The 22,331-nt window shown below is 66.0% G+C and overlaps 2 protein-coding genes across 4 annotated transcripts; both read left to right on the top strand.

The window, feature by feature from the left end:
- The first annotated feature begins 1,476 nt into the window (after positions 1–1,476).
- KCTD11 (potassium channel tetramerization domain containing 11) lies at positions 1,477–5,575 on the top strand. The gene is made up of 3 exons (XM_084616436.1): positions 1,477–1,535; positions 1,972–2,930; positions 4,517–5,575. The coding sequence occupies exon 2, from the start codon at positions 1,980–1,982 to the stop codon at positions 2,847–2,849; it is 870 nt and encodes a 289-aa protein (XP_084472562.1). The 5' UTR covers positions 1,477–1,535; positions 1,972–1,979; the 3' UTR covers positions 2,850–2,930; positions 4,517–5,575.
- A 1,486-nt stretch (positions 5,576–7,061) lies between these two features.
- On the top strand, positions 7,062–22,233 carry TNK1 (tyrosine kinase non receptor 1). Of its 3 annotated transcripts, XM_084616211.1 has the most exons (15): positions 7,062–7,106; positions 7,827–7,907; positions 12,708–12,877; positions 13,047–13,120; positions 13,679–13,867; positions 14,602–14,754; positions 15,341–15,609; positions 15,907–16,033; positions 16,610–16,756; positions 17,776–17,870; positions 18,376–18,576; positions 19,496–19,572; positions 20,099–20,445; positions 20,725–20,820; positions 20,997–22,233. In XM_084616211.1, the coding sequence occupies exons 2-15, from the start codon at positions 7,897–7,899 to the stop codon at positions 21,117–21,119; spliced, it is 2,079 nt and encodes a 692-aa protein (XP_084472337.1). In that variant the 5' UTR covers positions 7,062–7,106; positions 7,827–7,896; the 3' UTR covers positions 21,120–22,233. The 3 variants fall into 3 exon arrangements, with proteins under 3 accessions (XP_084472337.1, XP_084472338.1, XP_084472339.1); XM_084616212.1 differs by lacking the exons at positions 7,062–7,106; positions 7,827–7,907 and adding an exon at positions 9,448–9,541; XM_084616213.1 differs by lacking the exons at positions 7,062–7,106; positions 7,827–7,907 and adding an exon at positions 9,465–9,541 and having other exon boundaries at positions 12,705–12,877.
- The last annotated feature ends 98 nt before the right edge of the window (positions 22,234–22,331 follow it).

Below are 22,331 nucleotides of genomic sequence, written 5' to 3'. Positions count from 1 at the left end.
GGAACCCAGGTGTCTGGGATGTAGACACACCCAGATTCTGGGGGAGAGAGAACCCAGGTGTCTGGGATGTAGACACACCCAGATTCTGGGGGAGAGAGAACCCAGGTGTCCGGGAGGGAGAGAACCCCAGATTCTGGGGGAGAGAGAACCCAGGTGTCTGGGATGTAGACACACCCAGATTCTGGGGGAGAGAGAACCCAGGCATCCGGGCACGAGCGACAAACAGCCGTTGCCCCAACACGCTTCTCGCACGTCCGTGGCGGTGGGTGGACTCACACCGCGGCACCGACTGGCATGTACACACGCCCTGAGTCACACACCCAGACGCGGTGACACACACGGCCCTCACGGATCCACAGACACACCTGTCCCGGACTGGCCGGGGTGGGGGGGCTGCATGACCGAGCCACCCCGGCGAGGGAAGAACCAAAGGCGGGCGATGGGTGCAAGGAGGAAGAAAATGAGAAGTGAAGGCAAACGAATGAAAGAACGTGAGAACGACAGAACAGACGAGTGTGAGGGCAACAATGAAACGATGGAAGAAAAAGGGGAATGAAACAAACAATGAGAAAAAGGGAGAGAAGGAAAGAAAAGATGGGGGAGAAGGAAACAATAAAAATATGTGTAAAGATGAAGGAAGGAGGGAACGAAGGAACAAACGAAAAGAGGAGTGTGGATGGGAGATCGAGAGGACTGGGAATGAAAAACGCAGGATCACGAAAGGAAAGAGGAGGGAGAACGAAAGAACGGGAAAAAGAAAGGAAAGACGTGTGAACAAAAGAACGAGAGAATGGAGGAATAAATGAAGACAGGAGTGTGAATGAAACGAATGAGAAGAGAAGGGGGAAGGAGGAAGTAGAAAAGGAGGGAAGGAGAGAGCGGATGGGGACAGAGGGAAGGAAGAAGTGATGGAGGAAGTGGAGGAGGGAAGGAAGAAGCAGAGGGGGAAGGAGGGAAGGAAAAAGAAGAAGGAGGGAGGAGAGGGGTCCCCGAGTGGGAAGGAAGAAGCAGAGAAGGAAGAAGCAGAGGGGGAAGAGGGAAGGGGAAAGGAGGGAGGAGAGGGGTCCCCGAGTGGGAAGGGGGGAAGGAAGAAGGGGAAGGAGGGAGGAGAGGGGTCCCCAAGTGGGAAGGGGGGAAGGAAGAAGCAGAGGGGGAAGAGGACAGGGGAAAGGAGGGAGGAGAGGGGTCCCTGAGTGGGAAGGGGGGAAGGAAGAAGGGGAAGGAGGGAGGAGAGGGGTCCCCAAGTGGGAAGGGGGGAAGGAAGAAGCAGGGAAGGGGAAAGGAGGGAGGAGAGGGGTCCCCGAGCTGGAAGGCTGCAGGGAGCCGGGGTTCCCCGCAGAGGGGGCCGGGGCCGGGGGCGGGGACCGAACTCGCGAACCCGGAGCGGCTCAGGAACCGGGGGAGGGACTGGCTCCGCCCCCCACCAGCTGCTCCCTCCCTATAAAGGGGCCTGGCGCGGCACAGCCTGCCGGTAGCTTCACTTCCTGGTAGAGGCGGGGAGTCGCTGGGGTCGGCGGCACCGGCTGGGGAAGGCGGTGAGAGACACACCCCCCCTTCACCCGGTGCCCTTACGGGGAGAGAACCCAGGTGTCCGGGGTGGGGAGTTGGTTAGCGAGAGGGGGGGGGGGGATCCGGGCAACAGAGAACCCAGGTATCTGTCCCAGGAGAGAAGGAGAGAACCCAGGTGTCCGGGGGAGAGAGAAAGGACCCCCCCTCCCCAGCAGCTGGGACAGAGGGAGGGAGCGGAGAACCCAGGCATCCGGGAGCAAGAGCAGGAGAGAACCCACAGGAGCAGGGAGAGAGGACCCCGGCGTCTGGGGGAGAATCCAGGTGTCTGGGCACCTTAGAACCCAGGTGCCGGAAAAGGAGAGGGAACCCCGGCGTCCGGGAGAGAGGACCCCCCCACAAACACGTTGTCTGGGGGTGGGGTCGGAGTCCCCAGCCCTCACGCTGTCTCGCGAACCCTTCCAGGTGCTGGCATGGGGGAGGAAGAGGCGGAGAAGGGGCCGCTGCCGGCTGCCCGGGGGGACCCCCCGGGGCTGCCCGTGGGCCCCGTCTCCCTGAACGTGGGCGGCACCCTGTACAGCACCACGCTGGAGACCTTGACCCGCTTCCCCGACTCCATGCTGGGGGCCATGTTCCGGGGGCCCCGGCCGGCCCGCACCGACGGCCGGGGCCACTACTTCATCGACCGCGACGGCAAAGCCTTCCGGCACGTCCTCAACTTCTTGCGGCTGGGCCGGCTGGACCTGCCTGAGGGCTACGCGGAGCTGGCCCTGCTGCGGGCGGAGGCGGACTTCTACCAGATCCGGCCCCTGCTGGCCGAGCTGAGCCGGCTGGCGGCCGAGCGGCGGCGGCGGCGGGCCGGGGCCGTGCTCCACGCCGCCGTCGACGGCCGGGAGCGGCTGCTGCACTTCACCGTCCGGCACGGGCCGCAGAACTACGGCCTGAGCACCTGCCGGCTCCGCATCTTCACCGCCAACCTCTTCTGCACCGACGGGCCCTTCCTGGTGCTGCTGGGCCGCCGGCTGGGCGCCGCCGGGGACGCCCCCCAAGAGGAGGGGCCTGGGCCGCGCCGATCCGCGGAGGAGGGGGAAACCCGGAGCCCGCACCACCTGCGCCTGGAGTGGGCCCCGCGGCCCCCGGACCTGCCCGAGGCGGAGTACGCCAAGCAGAAGGTGCGCCCCCTCTGGACGGCGCCGCCGGAGGGGCGGGAGATTGGCACGGCGGCGGAGTTCCTGGAGGAGGTGCTGAAGGCGGCCCTGGACCAAGGCTTCCGGGTGGATTCGGTCTTCCCCGACCCGGAGGACATCCTCAACTCGCACTCGCTGCGCTTCGTCCGCCACTGACCACGGAGGAGGGGGCAGAAGAACCGGCTGGGGAACGAGATTGGGGGGGCTGCTCTCACCTGACTACAGTGGTGGGCACTGGTAAGTGCCCGGGATTGGAGATGTCAGTGGATGGTGGTTGGTGGCAGCAAGGGGATGGTGGTTGGTGGCAGCAAGGGGATGGAGGTAAATGGGAATAGTGGTTGGGGGGGGCATTGGTCCCGCTGGTCTGTAATGCAGTATGCTGGTAACTGGGGGGGCGGGATTGGTGCATGGATGGTGTGGGGGCGCGATGGGATGGGGAAGGTTGCGGAGAATGGATGGATCCTGAAACGATGATGACTGGTGGGAGAAAGGGGATGAGGGGGCTCTAGATGAAGCCATCTGCCATGGTGGTAGATGGCAGGGGGAGGCTGGCTGGGGATGGGCACTGTCTCTGGACGAAGTGGCGGGTGGGGTGCAGGTGGTGGACGGTGGATTGGTGGCAGGAAGGGAGTGGGAGGGGATGGGATGGGGAGGGGGTGGATGGCTCTGGAGATAGGTGGTGGGGGCAGGAAGAATGGGAGTAGGTGAGAGCTGGGGGTGGACTTCTTGGTGGGTGCTGGTGTATGAAATAGGATCGTGAATGGTGGCAGGAAGAGGATCTCGGGGTTGGTGAGATGGGGAACAGGGAGGGCGACTGCAGGGGTAGAGGCAGATAGGCTAAGAGCGGGTGGAGGGGTCCATTAGTGGAGGTTGTTGGGGGGTGGAGGGGGGCAAGAAAATCACTTCTGGTGGTAGGAAGGAGATGAGGGTAGATGGGATTGGGGCGGCAGGGAGGGTGGGCCCTGAGATAGGGTGGACAGGGAGGTGGGAGCAGTGACTGAATCCCAGGCAGGGAGTGACTGGGTGGGGTGGGGGGAAGAAATATTTTCTCCCCCATATCTTGGTGGGAGCAGTGGGATACTTGCAAGGCTATAGTGTGTTTTGGGGGAGGGGCATTGTGGAAAGAATCCCTGCAACTCCCTGAATGGCCACTGGGGGCATTGGATAACTCATAACCACGCCCCAAACCCAGGATTTGGGGGAGGGAGGGCTGGGCAAGGTGTGATTTTTGGGGGTGTATGGCTTTTCTTCATTTACCTCAGCACTGGGGTCCCCCTGGATATTTCTGAGGAGGTCTCTGGATTTATTATAAGGGGGTGAGTATTGGGGGGGGGGGGGCTTCTGGTTATATAGAATCGATCATTGTATACTTTGGGGTGTTGGCAAAGGTCCCCTTTATTTGGGTAGGGTCTCCTGACTCTCATGGGCAAGCTGTGTAAGTTGGGGAGAGGGACTGGCTGTTTCTCCAGGGAGTGAATGGATCCTGCCCCACAGAAATGGGGCGTGGGGGGTGGTCCCCGATGCCTGGGGGGAGGGGCTGAAACTCTGCCTCTTGCTTCAGACGGCCCTCGACACAAAGCTGGCTTTGTACCCTGTCATGCCTGCCCGGCCTGGTATCATAATGCCCTGCTTTGTTATGGGGCTGGGGTGGGGAGTGGGGGCTAGTGGTTAGAGTGGGGTGGGGGGCTGGGAGCCAGGACTCCTGGGTTCTCTCCCCCGCTCTGGGATGGGCGGGGCAGGACAGGACAGCTGTTTTACTTCTCACCAATTCCTCTCTCTCTTTCCCCCCACCCCCCCCGTCCCCTCTTCTGGCTCCTTTCCAGAACCGATTCTCTGCCTCGCGATGGATCCTTCCTTCCTGCCAATGCCCTGGGTTTTGGGGAGCAGAGCCCAGCCGGGTCCTGACCCACTTCCCCCCCCCACAGCTGGGAAATGAAGACCCTGGGATCGGAACCAGCCACCCGACCGGGGGGGTGGGGTCGCCAGGGACTTCCAGCTCCCCTGCCTGGAGCTCGAGCTGGCGCTTAATGCGGTGGGGGGGGGAAGGATGGTGACTTTTTGGGGTGCCTGATTAATGCCTGTATCTGCACTTTAAGTCTGTTGCTATTGTACATTTCCCCCCCCCCCATGGCCCTACCTTCCCCCTACTGCACATAAAAGGGGAGGGGGGGGATCCAGGACTCCTGGGTTCTCTGCGAGTGGGGCGGGGGTTCATGGGTTACAGCAGGGCAGGGCTGGGATCCAGGACTCCTGGGTTCTCTCTCTGGCTCTGTGAGGGAGGCGGGGGTTAGAGCATGGGGCAGGAAACCAGGCTCGCACCTTTAGCTTTCCAGTGATCTCTGTTGGGTGTGGGAGGCTGCCAGCGCCCCCCTGCCCCTAAATCCCCCATCTCCGGCAAGGACAAGTCACCTCTGTCGGGTGTGGGACTTCAGTCGGGCTGTCTCTTTAAGAGGGTGGGACTTTCCCAGGCAGGGGGTGGGGCTTCGGGGGCACCACCTGCTGGCTGCCTGGGGAATTGCAAGTGGGCAGCTGGACTGGGACCCTGTGTGGGACGGGGGGGGTCTTGGCCCAAGCCCTCTGCGCCCCCCTGTATTTCCACGGACCTGGCTCCCTGGTGCATTTGCAGACCCCGCTGAGGGGGTCGGTGCTCCCAGGGCCTCGGCACGTTTGCACAAGCGCCTTTGCACACGCGGCGGGGGGGCGGTGGAGCGTCAGCTGCCGTGGGGGCCTGGCCCCTTTGCACACCTGTCTGTAACCGATGTTGGTGTGAAGTTGTGTGGAACAAATGAATGTCCTGAAGGTGTGGGTGTGGACTCTGGCTTTTTTTCGGGGGCGGGGGGGTCCACCTTGCCCCCAGGGCTAGAAGGTTTTCTAGCAGCCACGTGCACATGGGGTAGTTGCCCCCCTACTACACACTGATACCCTGCCACACTGAGCAACACACCTGGGGGGGGAAGGGGGGAGACAATCTGTGGAAGGGGGTGGGGCTTGTAAGATATCACCCTGGGGGGCTATTTTATTCTTTTCTCCCTCCTTTCTCTCCCCCCCCCCTCCCCATTTCAAGGAGGGCAGGAGCGTAGTTCCTGGCTGGGGTGGGAGGCGGAGAAGCCCCGCCCCCTTCGAGGCCTTGCCCCGAAAGACTCTTGGCGGGTGCCCCTTTAAGAGCAGAATGTTGAGTCATTGGGTGGGGCTGTTGCCAAGGGCAACGTGTGGACCCTGGTGGGCCCCGAGAGTGTCGGGGGGAAACCCACAGGCTCGCGTCCTTCCCCCCGTCCCGCCGGCTGCCCCTTTAAGAACAGCACTCGTGGCAGGCGGGGCGGAGCGTTTAGAACGTCCGGCGACGGGGCGTCCCAAAGGCCACGCCCCCCGCCCGAGCGTCGCCCCTTTAAGAGCCGTGCGCGGGGGCGGGGCGTTCGGAACGCTGGGGACAAACAACTGGATACAGAGCGTTCCAAAGGCCACGCCCTTTCCCCCCCCGCGTCCGCCTCTGACCCGGCGCCCCCGCCTGCTGCTGGCTCTAGAGAAACCTGACCCCCATCTCCCCCTGGGCCTGGCGCCCCACTCCCCCCGCCCCATGGCACCCGGCTGGGGAACCGGTGCCCCCCAGCGGGCCCTGGCAGCCCCCTGGGGCGCCCCCGTGGCTCTGTTCCCCTGGCCCCCCACGCTGGCTGCCCCCTTGCTGCTGGCCCTGGCCCTCCTGGCCCCCCCGGCCCGGGGCTGCGTTCAGTGCCGCCCGGGGCACAAGGACGTCCCGGCCCGTTTCGCCCGGCTCTGTGCCCGCTACCGCCAGGTTCACGGCCGCCCGGGCTGCCCCAGCCAGCCCTGGGGCCCGGAGTCCTTCAAGGGGTTCGCCCTGGGTAGGGTGCCGTCCTCTAGCCCCGGCTCTGGGCGGGAGGGGAGCCAGGACGCCTGGGTTCTTCTACTAACCTCCACAGGGTGAAGGGGAGCGTGGCCTGCCCTGCCTGACGCAAATCGGGTTGTTAACTCTGGTCCCTACTGACCACCGATGTTTCCTTGCCGCCCTGGACGCAAGATTTAACCCGCAGTACCAGACTGCCCCGTCCCCACTCCCCATCCACCGGGATCCCGGCGTGCCCCATAGATTAACTCCAGCAGACTCCCCCCCCCACCCCCACCCCGTACCCACTCCCGCAACCCTTCCTTTTCCTCCTGCAGACGAGCAAGCCCTGGACGCGGTGACTGAGAAAACACACCGAGTCTTACGTGTCATTGGTAATGCCCCCTGCCCCCCCCGTTTCCCCCCCGCTCCCCCCCGCGGGGGGCCTGGGGGGGCAGGATGGCATCCAACGGGCGCCGTCGCTGTCCCCACAGAGATCAGCCGGACTCTCTCGGACCTGCCCAAGTTCTGGGACTGGCTGCGGGAAGTGAAGCTCCTGGAAGCCAGCAAAGAGGGTACTGGGGGGCTGTGGGGAGGGGCTGGGCCGCTATTGGGGTGTCATCGCTGTGTCCCCCCCTCTCCACTCCGGGGTGTCGGCCCGGGCCCCGTTCCCTTATTGGGGTGCCCGCCCGTGTCCCCCACAGCGGGTTTTGGGGTGCGTCCGTAGCTGAGAGTCGCCCCTGCCCCATGAGTTGGGGTGGGATGTGCGGTACAGGGGGGCAGGGCCCCCCCACACAGTCCATGATGACCTCACTCTACCTCTCTCTCTCTTTCTCTGCCCCCCCTCCCACAGTTCTGTGCCCTCCAGCTTGCCGTAAGTACCGGCCCTCGGGAGGCGGGTGCTGGGAGGGGTGACCCCAAAACTAGTATGGGCGGAATGGAGTCCCCCCAAATTATTCTGGGGGGCCCCACTGTATCAGGCACTGGGGGGAAGGGAGCGGGGGGCTCAGCGGGGGGGGCTCTCCCCTGGGCGGCGGGGCTGGCCCCAGGGCGGCGCTGGGGGGCGCTGTACGACGGGGGGGTCAGCAGAGCAGGCCCCACCCCGGAGGTGGCTGATCCCGGAGACAAGGGGGGCGGGCGGAGGAGACCCCCCCACGGTCACCTGCGACCTCTGGCCTCTCCGTGTCCTTCCAGCCCTGAGCAAATGGCCCCCCCCTCTGCAGCACCCTGGGGTGGGGGGCTGAGGGGTACCCCAACACCCCCCCAGCTGACCCTGGCCCCCTCTTCCTCTCCAGGGGGCTCGGCCTTGGCCATCAACTGCTCCAGCTGCAAGAAGGGGAAGGTGCCCTGCTGGGCCCCGAAGAAATGCTACTCTGGTGAGGGGCTCCCCCCTCCCGCCCCACGGCCTGAGACCCCCTCCAGTGGAGGGGCCTGGCCTCCCCCTCTCTCCTTTGCCCCCTCCAGCGCTGGCTTGCTCCCCCCACCTACACGACGCCCCCTTGCCATCTGCTGGGGGAGAAGGGGTGCCTGGGGTCCCTCCCAGTCACGACCTGCCCCCTCCCCCCCAGACTGCCCCTCTCTGCCCCGCCCCCCCCCATTCAGCCCCTCCATTCCCCCCCCCCCAGGGCGCAGGGATCTCCAGGCCTCGGTGCTGTTGCTGAGCGTCCTGTCCGCCTCCAGCCTGCTTGTGGGGTTCATCACCTGCGCCCTACAGTGAGCTGGGGGCGGGGCCTGGGCTGGGGAGGGGGCGGGGTTATGGAAGGGGGCGGGGCCTGTGGATAGGGGAGGGGGAAAGGGTAGGGCCTGGGCTGGGGAAGGGGAGGGGGCGGGGCCTGGGCTGGGCTGGGTTTTTTGTGGGGGAAGGCGGATGGGGTGTAGTGGGGTCTGAGGGGGGAGAACATGGGGAGGGAGGGAGGGGGTGGAATGGGAATAGTGGGGGAGGGAGAAGGGGGATGGAAAGCCAGGGAGTGGGGGGACGCGGCACTGAGGGGCCCCTGCGGCTGGGGGGCGGAGGTCCGGGCGAGGTGTGTGGGGGAGGTGACCCACGGGGCTGATGTCTGGATTTTCTCTCCGCAGGTTCCGGTTCTACCCGGTGCCCGAGTGACCCCCCCACCCCCAATAAATGGGCTTCCCCTCCGGGCCTTGTCCTGGCAGCAGCCGTCTCTGGGGGTGCACCCGAGGGTGTGGGGGCATGGTCTCGGGCATGAAAGGGTGTGGGAGCTGGGTGGCCCGTGTGCAAGGGCATGGGGCAGGGTGGCAGGCGTGCAAGGCCCAAGGCACAGGGCAGGGTGGCAGGCATGCGAGGGCATGGCAGCAGGGTGGTAGGCGTGCAAGGCCCAGGGCAGGGTAGCAGGCGTGCAAGGCCCAGGGCAGGGTAGCAGGCGTGCAAGGCCCAGGGCATGGGGCAGGCGGCTGGGCGTGCAAGGCCCAGAGCATGGGGGCAGTGTGGCGGGCAGGCGAGGGACCAGGGGGGCGTAGGGGGGGCAGGGGGACGGCCGTGCAAAGGTGGGGGGGCAGGGCAGCGGGCCGGCCAGCTTGTGCACTTGTGGGTCCCACCTGGCCCTTGTGCCATGCGTGCTTTGCACGGGGCTTGGCGTGTCAGAACGGCACCGCGTGTCGGGAGCGTGTCACACGTCCCCACCGGCCCATGTTATCTCCCCCCCACACACACACACAGACCCCATGACACAAGGGTGAGGGGGCCCAGTGGGGCACATGCCCCCTCCCCCCTGTTCTAAGGTGTCCCATGCGTGATGTGCCCCACGTGACACCCAGGGGGCGGTGCCTACCTGGCCAGGTGTCAGGTGTCCCTGGGACTCAGCAGGACCCGCCCAGGTGTGTGTGGGGAGGGAGGGAGCGGCCGGGAGCTGGGGCGCCATTGGTGGCAGAAGTGGGATGGGGAGGAGCTGGCGGAGGGGGAGGGGGGAGGAATCTACTGGGGACTGAGCCCGAAGAGAGACGCAGAGGAGAGAGCGAGGGAGAGGGACCCCCCTCCCCTCCCCCATCCCAGGTGAGCCCCAGCTGGGGGGGCACAAAGACCCCCCACACACACACTTTCCTTCCGCCTCCCTCCTGCGGGTCTTGTTCCTTCCCTCCCCCTCCCCCCTTCTGACTTCCTCCCTTTTCAATTCCCTTTCCCACCCCCCGCGCCCGTCCCTCCTTCCCCCGGGCCGCTCGTCCCTCCACTCCTCCCTGGGCTCGTTTCCCCTTCCCTCCTTTCTCCTGCTCCGTCCTGCCTTTGTATTCCTTCTCCATTCCCTCCTTTCCCCCTTCCCGCTTTGCATTTCCCCCTTTTCTTTCTTTCTTTCTTTTTTCATCCACACTCCTTTCTTTTACACTCATTTCTTTTTCACTCATTGCTTTCTTTCCTTCCTTCTTTTGTTCACACCCATTGCTTTCTTTCACTCATTGCTTTCTTCCACACTCATTTCTTTCTTTCCTTCCTTCTTTCTTTCTTCTCTCACTCATTAATCCTTTTTCTTTCTTTCTTTCTTTCATCCACACTTCCTTCTTTCTTCCTTTCTTTCTTTCATCCACACTTCCTTCTTTCCTTCTTTCCTTCTTTCTTCCTTTCATCCACACTTCCTTCTTTCACACTCATTTCTTTTTCACTCATTGCTTTCTTTCCTTCCTTCTTTTGTTCACACCCATTGCTTTCTTTATTTCACTCATTGCTTTCTTCCACACTGATTTCTTTCTTTCCTTCCTTCTTTCTTTCTTCTCTCACTCATTAATCCTTTTTCTTTCTTCCTTTCATCCACACTTCCTTCTTTCTTCCTTTCATCCACACTTCCTTCTTTCACACTCATTTCTTTTTCACTCATTGCTTTCTTTCCTTCCTTCTTTCTTTTGTTCACACCCATTGCTTTCTTTATTTCACTCATTGCTTTCTTGCACACTCATTTCTTTCTTTCCTTCCTTCTTTCTTTCTTCTCTCACTAATTAATCCTTTTTCTTTCTTTCTTTCATCCACACTTCCTTCTTTCCTTCTTTCTTCCTTTCATCCACACTTCCTTCTTTCACACTCATTTCTTTTTCACTCATTGCTTTCTTTCCTTCCTTCTTTCTTTTGTTCACACCCATTGCTTTCTTTATTTCACTCATTGCTTTCTTGCACACTCATTTCTTTCTTTCCTTCCTTCTTTCTTTCTTCTCTCACTCATTAATCCTTTTTCTTTCTTTCTTTCTTTTTCTTCCTTTCTTTCTTTCTCACTCCCTCTACACCTCTGTCTCCTCATTTCCCCATTCCTTCTCCCTTAAGCCCGTTCCTTTACTCCTCCCTTCCTTCATTCGCCCCGTTCTCTGTTCCCTTCCTTCCTTGGGTCTTTCACTTCTTCTTTCGCCTTCCTCTTTTCCCTCCCCACCCTCCCCTCTAGCCCTCCTGGCAGTGAACGTGTCCCCCAGCCCAGCAAGCCCCATGATTTACCCCTGGGGTCTCAGAAACCGGTATGACACCCCCAAAGGGGACGGGCCCCTGCCCCATTCCCCGCCCCCCTGAGCCAGCCAGTCCCTGCCTGGGGCAAGGTGGGAGCTGGTGCCCCCTAGAGGGGACAGGCCCCTGCCCCATTCCCCGCCCCCCTCAGCCAGCCAGTCCTGCCCTGGGGCTGGGGGGGAGCCGGCGCCCCCTATAGGGCCTGACGGGGGCAGAGCCCCAATGGGACGGGTCCCTATGTCTGGCCGCTTGTGTCAATATTTGTCCTAGAGTCTGAACTCCGCCCTGGGTTGTCATCAGTCTGGGGAAGGAGAGGGAAGGAATCGGCCCATGAAGCCAGGAAAGGGTTAATAGCCCCCCAAATTGGGGGGTAGGGAATGAGGGGATCCCCCCCAAACCTTCCCCCCAACTCATCCCCTGGCCCTCTCCACATCTTCCCCCCACCTCACCTGCTCCCCAAACCTTTCCCCAAACTCACCCCAATTCTCCTGAACCTTTGCCCCCCAACTCACCCCCCTCCAAAACCTTCACCCTGGAAATTCAGACCCAACTCGCAGCCCCACCCCATTGGCTTTAGGGAGGCGTCCTGGGGCCCGGTCGCGGGCCGCTTTGTGTCGAAGCGTTTCAACCCTTGGGGTGACTGTCAGTGGCGTTGTGACACCCCACCGCCCCGCCCAGGGAGTGGGGTGCTGGGGGGCAGGGAGCGGATGGGTTCAGAGCGGGTTTCCACATGTCCTGAGTGGCTTCTCTCCCCACAGCCAGGGAGAGAACCCAGGCGTCCTGGCTCGCAGCCCCCGCCCACTCTAATCCATCAGCCCCGACTCCCCTCCCAGAGCCGGGGAGAGAACCCAGGAGTCCTGGCTCCCAGCCCCCCTGCTCTAACCCACCAGGCCCCACTCCCCTGCCAGAGCAGGGGAGAGAACCCAGGAGTCCTGGCTCCCAGCCCGCCCTGCTCTAACCCACCAGGCCCCACTCCCCTCCCAGAGCAGGGGAGAGAACCCAGGAGTCCTGGCTCTCAGCCCCCCTGCTCTAACCCACCAGCCCCCACTCCCCTCCCAGAGCAGGGGAGAGAACCTAGGAGTCCTGGCTCCCAGCCCCCCCCCCCCCCGCTCTAACCCACCAGGCCCCACTCCCCTCCCAGAGCCAGGGAGAGAACCCAGGAGTCCTGGCACCCAGAAAACCCTGCTCTAATCCGCTACACCCCCCAGGCTGAGGGGTGTGTGTGTGTGTGTGGTCTGGATGCGGGTGCTGTATGTTTCCCCCCGGGGCTAGGGCAGAGCAGTCAGGCGGGTTGGCGCAGTGGCAGGGAGTCCCGCAGGCCCCAGGGGGTGAGTGGGAGGGGGCAAGACAAGACCAAACAATGAGGCTGCCCTGAGAGAGGGAGGAAAACAGCTCCCAGGTGCTGACAAAGCATAACCCGCAGAGAGACACATGGTCGCCCGAGGGGCGTGGCTGGGAGCTTCTCTGTGCCTCAGTTTCTCTATCATAGAAAGGGGGTTCCTTTCTCTGTGTCGATTGTAACAGGGCAGGGACTGTCCCATACTGTGTGTCTCTTGATTGACCGGTGCGACGGGGCCCCGATGTCGGTCTGGGGGGGTCTGGGCAGCGCCGGGGGGGATGAGGCCCCGATGTCGGTCTGGGGGGGTCTGGGCGGCACCCGGCTCGACGGGGCCCCGATCTCCGTTCTCCGTCTCGGTGGGGACGCCCCGGGCGTCTCCGTCTCACCCGGCCGTGCCCCCAGCAGGTGCCCGATGGCCCTGGACGACGGCCCCGACTGGCTCCTGGCGCTGCTCACCGAAATCCAGCTGGAGCAGTTTTACCACAAGATCCGGGACGAGTTACACGTCACCCGCCTGGCCCACTTCGACTACGTCAAACCCTCCGACCTCGACCACGTTGGCATGGGGCGCCCCGGTAGGTGTAGGGGGGGGCCCAGGGCTGGGCTGGCAGGGGGCTGCAGGTCGGGGGTGAGGGGCACCGGCAGGGCTGGAGGGGGGCAGGGCTGGGCTAGGAGGGGCTGCGGGTCGGGAGTGAGGGGCACCGGCCGGGCTCCCCCTTTCTAACCGCCAGCCCCCCAATTCAGGTCAGCGGCGGCTGGAAGACGCCATCAAGCGCAGGAAGCAGCAGGGGCCGCGCCCCAAGTCCTGGGTTTACAAGGTTTGGCTTCACCCCTCCCCCATCCTCACAGGAACCCTGGTGTCCGGGGGGCGGAAAATCAGAGCCCCCCCCCTCGAGCCAGCCTGGTGTGCGTCGGCAGGCGGGGTGCGGGCTCTGGGAGCCAGGACTCCTGGGTTCTCTCCCTGGCTCTGCGGGGGGAGTGGGGGCTGGTGGGTTAGAGCAGGGGGGGCTGGGAGCCAGGACTCCTGGGTTCTGTCCCCGGCTCTGGGAGGGGAGTGGGGGCTGGTGGGTTAGAGCAGGGGGGGCTGGGAGCCAGGACTCCTGGGTTCTCTCCGCGGCTCTGGGAGGGGAGTGGGGGCTGGTGGGTTAGAGCAGGGCAGATGGGAGCCAGGACTCCTGGGTTCTGTCCCTGGCTCTGGGAGGGGAGTGGGGGCTGGTGGGTTAGAGTAGGGTGGGGCTGGGAGCCAGGACTCCTGGGTTCTCTCCGCGGCTCTGGGAGGGGAGTGGGGGCTGGTGGGTTAGAGCAGGGGGGGCTGGGAGCCAGGACTCCTGGGTTCGCTGGCCATTAAGTGGTGTGCACGTCTTTCTCTCGGTCAGATGATCGGTGGCCCGAGGACCCAGGAGCCGGGGGAGGGGCCCTCCCGCCCCCCCGCTCCCCGCCCGGACTCGGACACCTCCCTGAAATGTCTGATCAGCGAGTGGGACCTGCGCCTGGGGGAGCGGCTGGGGGACGGCTGCTTCGGGGTGGTGCACCGGGGGGAGTGGACCCCGCCCGGCGGGGGCACCGTGAGTTGCCGGAGGGGGGTGTCTGGGGCCTTGTGCGGGGTGGAGAGACACGGGGGGGCTGTGTCCGGTGTCCCCCAGGAACAGCCAGGGGACTCCCACCCCATTTGGGCCTCAGGGCGGGGGGAAAGATCCAGAGATGAGAGCCGAAAATCGCGAGATCGGCGCCGGCCATCACGGGATGGCCGGCCCGTTTGACCCCCGGGATCTCAATGCCGCCCCCTGCCCCACCGACGAGCCCCCTTTCCCGTGCGGCTGTGGGGCGGGATGGTCCCCGGGGCGAGGCCTGGCTGGGGCCCCGCTCTGTGAGCCAGGGCCCCAGAGCTTCTCCCGGGCCCCGAACTGAACCCCGGCTGAGCTCCCGGGGCCCAAGGACGAGGTGGTGGGGGTCGGGGGGTGCCAGTTCGATTCCCCCCCACCCCGGTGGCAGAGATGGCAGGCAAGGCAGAGAGGGGAATTGGAAAGGGTGGGACGGATGGAAGGGAGGACGGAGGGGTACGGAGAGTCTGGGGGGATGAAGGGGTGGGGGAGGGAAGACAGTGGGGTGGGGGAGGCCGTGGGGAGGGAGGGGGTTGTGCGGGGAGGGGGTGTGGGGCTGGTCCCATCTGTTTCCCCCTCTCCCTTCTCTTCTGGCTGCTGCTTCCCTTTCTCCCCCCCCCTCCATTCCTCCCTTTGTCCACCCCTCCAGCCCCCCCCCGATCCCCCCCCAGGAACTGACCCCCACCCTGCCCCCCCAGCTCTCCGTGGCTGTGAAATCCCTCCGCTCCGACGTCAGCACCGACCCCCTGGCGCTGGTCGACTTCCTCCGCGAGGTGAACGCCATGAGCGGCCTGGAGCACCCCCATCTCCTGCGGCTCCACGGGGTGGTCCTCAGCCAGCCCCTCAAGATGGTGAGCGGGGCCCGGACGCCGGGGTTCCCTCGCCGGCGCTGGGGGGAGAATGGGGGCTGGTGGTTAGAGCCGGGGGGGCTGGGAGCCAGGACGCCTGGGTTCTCTCCCTGGCTCTGGGATGGGAGAGGGGGCTAGTGGTTAGAGCAGGGGGGGCTGGGAGCCAGGACTCCTGGGTTCTCTCCCCGGCTCTGGGAGGGGAGAGGGGGCTGGTGGTTAGAGCAGGGGGGGCTGGGAGCCAGGACTCCTGGGTTCTCCCCCTGGCTCTGGGAGGGGAGTGGGGGCTAGTGGTTAGAGCAGGGGGGCTGGGAGCCAGGACTCCTGGGTTCTCCCCCCGGCTCTGGGAGGGGAGTGGGGGCTAGTGGTTAGAGCAGGGGGGCTGGGAGCCAGGACTCCTGGGTTCTCTCCCCAGCTCTGGGAGGGGAGCGGGCAGAGGTGGGTTAGAGCAGGGTGGGACTGGGAGCCAGGACTCCTGGGTTCTCCCCCCGGCTCTGGGAGGGGAGTGGGGGCTAGTGGTTAGAGCAGGGTGGGGCTGGGAGCCCGGACGCCTGGGTTCTCCCCCGGCTCATCACCGCTCCGCTCTGGGCAGGTCATGGAGCTGGCCCCGCTGGGCTCCCTGTACGACCACCTGCGCCCGCCCTACCCCCTGCACCGGCTCTGGCTCTATGCCCTGCAGGTGGCCCAGGGCCTGGCTTACCTGGAGTCCAAACTCTTCATCCACCGGGACCTGGCCGCCCGCAACGTCCTGCTGGCCTCCGAGGAGCAGGCCAAGATCGGCGACTTCGGCCTCATGCGGGCGCTCTCCCGCCGGGGCGACCGGTACATCATGTCCGCCCACCGCAGAGTCCCCTTCGCCTGGTGAGAGGCCTGCCCTGCTCCCCAGGGCGGCGTAGGGGGGGCCGGGGGCGGGGCGGGGGGCTCGGCAGGGGGCGCTCTCCCCCGGCAGGCGGGGCTGGCCCCAGGGCGGCGTAGGGGGGGCAGGGGGCGGGGCGGGGGGCTCGGCAGGGGGCGCTCTCCCCCGGCAGGCGGGGCTGGCCCCACGGCGGCGCTAGGGGGCGCTGTGGGTTGGGGGGCAGGAGGCGGGGCAGGGGGTGCTGGGGGGCAGGTTTCTCTCTCTCGCTCGCTTTCCCTGAGGTGTCTTCTCCTGCCCCCCAGGTGCGCCCCCGAGAGCTTGCGCTCAGGCACCTTCTCCCACGCGTCCGACGTGTGGATGTTCGGGGTCACCCTCTGGGAGATGTTTTCCTACTGCGAGGAGCCCTGGATGGGGCTCTCGGGGCGACAGGTGAGCCTGGGGGGGCCGGGCTTGGAGGAGAACCCAGGAGTCCTGGCTCCCAGCCCCCCGCTCTAACCCACCAACCCCTGCTCCCCTCCCGGAGCCGGGGCGAGAACCCAGGAGTCCTGGCTCCCAGCCCCCGCTGCTCTGACCCACCAGCCCCCACTCGCCTCCCAGAGCCGGGCGAGAACCCAGGAGTCCTGGCTCCCAGCCTCCCCTGCTGTAACCCACCAGCCCCCACTCCCCTCCCAGAGCCGGGGAGAGAACCCAGGAGTCCTGGCTCCCAGCCCCCCTGCTCTGACCCACCGGCCCCCACTCCCCTCCCAGAGCCGGGGCGAGAACCCAGGAGTCCTGGCTCCCAGCCCCCCTGCTCTGACCCACCGGCCCCCACTCCCCTCCCAGAGCCGGGGAGAGAACCCAGGAGTCCTGGCCCCCCCCTGCTCCAACCCATCCACCTTTGCTCGGGGAAGGACTCGGGCTCCATCCAGTGGTGGGGGTGGGTAATGCAGCCCTGGCCGGGGGGAGGGGGAAGGGGGCGCTGAGGTGCTGGAAATTTACACTGTCCTTGCCCCCCCCGCCCCCCAGATCATGCTGAAGGTGGAGCGCGAGGGGGGGCGGCTGGAGCGCCCCGAGGATTGTCCCCGGGGGCTGTACGGCCTGCAGCTGAAGTGCTGGGCCCACAACCCCGACGAGAGACCCCACTTCAGGGACATCATCGCCCTCCTGCATGAGGTGAGAGACCCTCGGGGGGGGGCCCCGCCCCACAGCCAGCCCCCCTGCCCTGCCCCCCACGCTGCCCCCTGCTGCGGTCCTCTGCCCCACAGCCAGCCCCCCTGCCCTGCCCCCCACGCTGCCCCCTGCTGCGGTCCCCTGCCCCACAGCCAGCCCCCCTGCCCTGCTCCCCACGATGACCCCCGCTGTGGTCCCCTGCCCCACAACCGGTGCTCCCTGCTGCAGTCCCCTGCCCCACAACGAGTCCTCCCTGCCCCCCACGGCGCCCCCTGCTGGGGTCCCCCCTCACAGCCAGCCCCCCGCCTTGCCCCTCATGGTGACCCCTGCTGAGGTCTCCTGCCCCACAGCCAGCCAGTGCTCCTGCCCCCCACAGTGCCCCCTGCTGGGATCCCCTGCCCCACAGCCAGCCCCCTACCCTGCTCCCCTCGGAGCCCCCTGCTGCGGTCCCCTGCCCCACAGCCATCCCCCCCCTGCCCTGCCCCCATGGCGCCCCCTGCTGGGATCCCCCAATTCACAGCCAGCCCCCCTGCCTTGCCCCCCATGGTGACCCCTGCTGTGGTCCCCTGCCCCACAACCAGTCCTCCCTGCCCTGCCCCCCACGGCGCCCCCTGCTGGGATCCCCCACCCCACAGCCATCCCCCCTGCCCTGCCCCCCACGGCGCCCCCTGCTGGGATCCCCCGCCCCACAGCCAGCCCCCCTGCCTTGCCCCCCATGGTGACCCCTTCTGCGGTCCCCCGCCCCACAGCCAGCCCCCCTGCCCTGCCCCCCACAGCGCCCCCTGCTGGGATCCCCCACCCCACAGCCATCCCCCCTGCCCTGCCCCCCACGGCGCCCCCTGCTGGGATCCCCCGCCCCACAGCCATCCCCCCTGCCCTGCCCCCCACGGCGCCCCCTGCTGGGATCCCCCGCCCCACAGCCAGCCCCCCTGCCCTGCCCCCCACGGCGCCCCCTGCTGGTGTCGTCCTCCCTCCCCGCCCAGCCCGATGAGTGGGATTAACCCTTTCCCTTCTGTTCTCAGCTCCGTCCCCGGGAGGTGAGAGCCGCTCACGACTTGAATGAACCGGGGTGGCTGAGACTAGAAACCAACGATCTCATCACGGTGATAGAGGGCAGGTGAGCCCGGACGCCTGGGTTCTTTCCCCGGCTCTGGGAGGGGAGTGGGGGCTGGTGGGTTAGAGCAGGAGGGGCTGGGAGCCCGGACGCCTGGGTTCTTTCCCCGGCTCTGGGAGGGGAGTGGGGGCTGGTGGGTTAGAGCAGGAGGGGCTGGGAGCCCGGACGCCTGGGTTCTTTCCCCGGCTCTGGGAGGGGAGTGGGGGGGGTGGGTTAGAGCAGGAGGGGCTGGGAGCCCGGACGCCTGGGTTCTTTCCCCGGCTCTGGGAGGGGAGTGGGGGCTGGTGGGTTAGAGCAGGAGGGGCTGGGAGCCCGGACGCCTGGGTTCTTTCCCCGGCTCTGGGAGGGGAGTGGGGGCTGGTGGGTTAGAGCAGGAGGGGCTGGGAGCCCGGACGCCTGGGTTCTTTCCCCGGCTCTGGGAGGGGAGTGGGGGGGTGGGTTAGAGCAGGAGGGGCTGGGAGCCCGGACTCCTGGGTTCACACCAGTTCCTGCCCCCCACCCCATGCAGCCCTGAGTCTTCGACCTGGCGGGGCCAGAACAGGCGGACGCTGCAGGTCGGGATCTTCCCGGCCTCGGTGGTGAGCCCGGAGGAATCGCCCCCCTCTGGGGTGCCCCGGATCAGCCTCCCCGTCCGCAACAGCTTCCAGCACGTGGGGCACGGAGACCTGGACCCCGGCCGCAGCTGGGGGGCCCCTGACCGCATCAAGGAGTGAGTGTGGGGCAGGGGGCGTGGCTGAGGGTAGAGGGCGTGTCACTTGGAGGGAGGGGGCATGGCTGGGGGAGGGGTGTGTGTGCTTTGGGGGCGTGGCTGAGGGAAGGGGGCGTGGCTGTGTGGTAGGGGGCGTGGCTGTAGGGGAGGGGGCGAGGCTTCAGGGAAGGGGTGTGGCTACAGGGCAGGGGAGAGTCCCTGCGAAACGGGAGGGGGCGTGGCTGTGTGGTAGGGGGCGTGGCTGAATGCGGGAGGGCGTGGCTGAGGGAACCGGAGTGTTTCTGCAGGAGGGAATGGGGTGTGTCTGCAGGGCAGGGGAGGGTTTCTGCAAGGGGCAGGGGGCGTGGCTTCAGGGAAGGGGTGTGTCTGCAGGGCAGGGGAGGGTCTCTACAAGAGGGAGGGGGCGAGGCTGACAGAAGGGGGCGTGGCTGTGTGGTAGTGGGCGTGGCTGAAGGCAGGGGCGTGGCTGAGGGAAGGGGAGGGTCTCTGGAGGAGGGGAGGGGGCGTGGCTGCAGGAGAGGGGGCGTGTCTCTCAGGGAGGGCTGGGGTGTTGGATGGGAAGGGGCGTGGCTATGGAAGGAAGGGGCGGGTCTCTGAGGGAGGGGGCGTGGCTGTTGCGGAGGGGTGTGGCCACACAGGTGGGGAAGGTTGGGGCGTGGCTGTGTGTGATGGGGAAGGGATGCGGCTGGCTCTAAAGGGGGGGGCTGTATCAAGGGGATGGGCCTCTCCCTTGCACCCCACCCCCGCTCTTCCATCTCCCCCCAGGGGTTTCCGTGACACCCTCTAAGTGTGGGGTGGGTTGTCAACTGGGGCAGGGACCCCCAAGTTCTCCCCCCCCTCCAGGCAGGACCTGGGAATTAGCCTCCGAGGGCCCATGTCATTCACCCTCCCTCCCCCCGCCCGCGTGTCCCCCTCCCAGGCTGAAGGGGAAGCCCCGAGACCCTAAAGATCCCGGCGGGATCAAGCCGGGGGCCCAGCAGCTGATCCGGCTGACGCGTGAGTATCCGGCCCCCCCGGCGGGGGCGCTGGGGGGGGCAGGGTGGGCACAGCCCTGCCCCTGCCACATGGGCTGGAAAGGAATGGGGAGAGAACCCAGGAGTCCTGGTTCCCAGCCCCTCCCCCGATCCAACCCACCAGCCCCCACTCCCCTCCCGGAGCCGGGGAGAGAACCCAGGAATCCTGGTTCCCAGCCCCTCCCCCAATCTAACCCACCAGACCCCACTCCCCTCCCGGAGCCAGGGAGAGAACCCAGGAGTCCTGGTTCCCAGCCCCTCCCCCAATCTAACCCACCAGACCCCACTCCCCTCCCAGAGCCAGGGACAGAACCCAGGAGTCCTGGCTGCCAGCCCCCCGCTCTAACCCACCGGCCCCCACTCCCCTCCCAGAGCCAGGGACAGAACCCAGGAGTCCTGGCTCCCAGCCCCTCCCCCGATCTAACCCACCAGCCCCCACTCCTCTTCCAAAGCTGGGGAGAGAACCCAGGAGTCCAGCACTGATTCAGTTTCCCTTTTCTCCTTCCTAGGTCTCTCTAAGAGTCTGGACTCAGTGTCAGATTTAAGCGTCCTTCAGACGAAACCCAGGCGTCCGGGTGAAGATCTCGCCTTCCTGCCTCGTCACCTCGGCAACCCACCATCCCGCCCACCATGGGAAATGGGGCTCCGGCCCCTGGAGATGCCCCCGAAGTCACGGCCTGCCCCTCGGCCCAACCAACCCCGCAGGACAGATGCTCCCCTCCAGCAACCTAGGGACAGGAGGGAGGCAGGGGGGGCCAAGGCCTCTGGGGGGGCCCACAGGGCCGCAGTGGGGGTCATGGGGCCCCCATGTAGCGGGCAGAAGGGCAACAGTGACATGGAGCGGAAAATCAAAGAGGTGAGTGACTGAGGAAACAACCCAGGGGTCCTTGCTCCCAGCCCCCCCTGCTCTAACCACCAGACCCCGCTCCCCTCCCGGAGCCAGGGAGAGAAGCCAGGAGTCCTGGCTCCCAGCCCCCCCTGCTGTAACCACCAGGCCCCACTCCCTTCCCAGAGCCAGGGAGAGAACCCAGGAGTCCTGACACAGGGTCCCTCTCCCAGGCAGTGTGGGGGGCTGGGGGGCGGAGGCTGGGGGCCGGTGCCCCACCCCAGCAGGGTCTCGGCCTCTCGTCTGCAGGTGGAGGAGAAGGTCCACGGGGTGACGGTGGACGAGTGTCGCGAGGCGCTGAGGCTGCACGGCTGGGACACCCAGAGAGCCGTCGAGGAGCTGAAGGTGGGAGACCACCCCCCCCCGCCCTGAGGCCGGAGGGGAGCTGGCGCCCCCTAGAGGGGACAGGCCCCTGCCCCATTCCCCGCCCCCCTGAGCCAGCCAGGCCCCGCCCGGGGGCCGGGTGGGAGCCGGCGCCCCCTAGTGGGGACAGGCCCCTGACACGCCCGTTTCCCCGGCAGGTTGACCAGCTGTTCCACATCAGCCCGCACTCCCGGGACGAATGCCGGCGCATCCTGGAGAAGCATCGCTGGAACCTGGCCATGGCCTCACGCTACATCCTGAGCCGTGGCCTCCGGGCCTGAAGGGGGCGTCCCCCACCCCAGCAGGGCCCAGGGACGGCCTCGGCTTCCCGCCTCCGCCTGGCCTGGGCCTTCCGGCCTTCCAGAGCCACAGAGAGAACCCAGGAGTCCTGGCTCCCAGCCCCCCTTAGTCTAACCCACCAGCCCCCACTCCCCTCCCAGAGCCGCGGAGAGAACCCAGGAGTCCTGGTTCCCAGCCCCCCTTAGTCTAACCCACCAGCCCCCACTTCCCTCCCAGAGCTGGGGAGAGAACCCAGGAGTCCTGGCTTCCAGCCCCAGCCCCACCCCCTTCTCTGACCCACCAGCCCTCACTCCCCTCCCAGAGCCAGGGAGAAAACCCAGGAGTCCTGGCTCCCAGCCCCCTCTGTTCTAACCCACCAGCCCCCACTTCCCTCCCAGAGCTGGGGAGAGAACCCAGGAGTCCTGGCTCCCAGCCCTCCCTGCTCTAACCCACCAGCCCCCACTCCCCTCCCAGGGCTGGGGAGAGAACCCAGGAGTCCTGGCTCCCAGCCCCCCTTAGTCTAACCCACCAGCCCCCACTTCCCTCCCAGAGCTGGGGAGAGAACCCAGGAGTCCTGGCTCCCAGCCCTCCCTGCTCTAACCCACCAGCCCCCACTCCCCTCCCAGAGCTGGGGAGAGAACCCAGGCGTCCTGCGGCTGGTTGTGAGCTGCTTGCGTGGCTGTAGCCTGCCAGGGTTGCGTGCGCATTTCGGGAGGGGCGCGAGGGTATTGGTGTTGTGTGCATGGAAGTCGGTGACGCTGCGTGTCGTCTGTTTTTGCATGTTCCCCCCCTGTGAGGGTGTGGAGCTTGCCCCATTGTGTGAGCATTTCGGGGGAGACACACGATTGTGGGTCTGGGGTGCGTGTGCGCACACAGCCGCGGCCAGGCTTGTGCGTCTCTCGCAGGTGACGGTGTGTCCGCCCCCTTCCCGGGGTTCGGGATTTTTCACGAGACTTGTGCGTGATGAATGGGGGTGTGCAAAGCTGGCCGCGTGCCAGGTGGTGTGTGCCTTGCACATGAAGGGGTGGGCCTGCGAGCCGGGCCCTGTGTGTTCCTACTGTACAGTTGTTAGGGGTGTTGTGTATATATTGTGCACTGCAATAAAGGTGACCTCGAGTCCAGCGTCCCAGGTAGTGTGATTGGGCCCCCATGGGACCCCCAGGACCTCTTCACCCCACCTGGAATGGGCCATGTGACCTTCACCCTCCCTGAAG

The sequence above is a fragment of the Lepidochelys olivacea genome (genome assembly GCF_965140295.1).
Source record: "Lepidochelys olivacea isolate rLepOli2 genome assembly, chromosome: 28".
Classification (NCBI taxonomy): domain Eukaryota; kingdom Metazoa; phylum Chordata; order Testudines; family Cheloniidae; genus Lepidochelys; species Lepidochelys olivacea.
This window is presented reverse-complemented; position numbering and strand designations above follow the sequence as displayed.

What these genes read in the sequence shown, in the direction of transcription:
- KCTD11 (XM_084616436.1), top strand. Translation starts at nt 1,980, where the DNA reads ATGGGGGAGGAAGAGGCGGAGAAGGGGCCGCTGCCGGCTGCCCGGGGG.
- TNK1 (XM_084616211.1), top strand. An exon ending in TCATCGCCCTCCTGCATGAG is followed by an intron (nt 16,757 to 17,775) that starts GTGAGAGACCCT and finishes TTCTGTTCTCAG; the next exon opens with CTCCGTCCCCGGGAGGTGAG. An exon ending in GCAGCTGATCCGGCTGACGC is followed by an intron (nt 19,573 to 20,098) that starts GTGAGTATCCGG and finishes TCTCCTTCCTAG; the next exon opens with GTCTCTCTAAGAGTCTGGAC.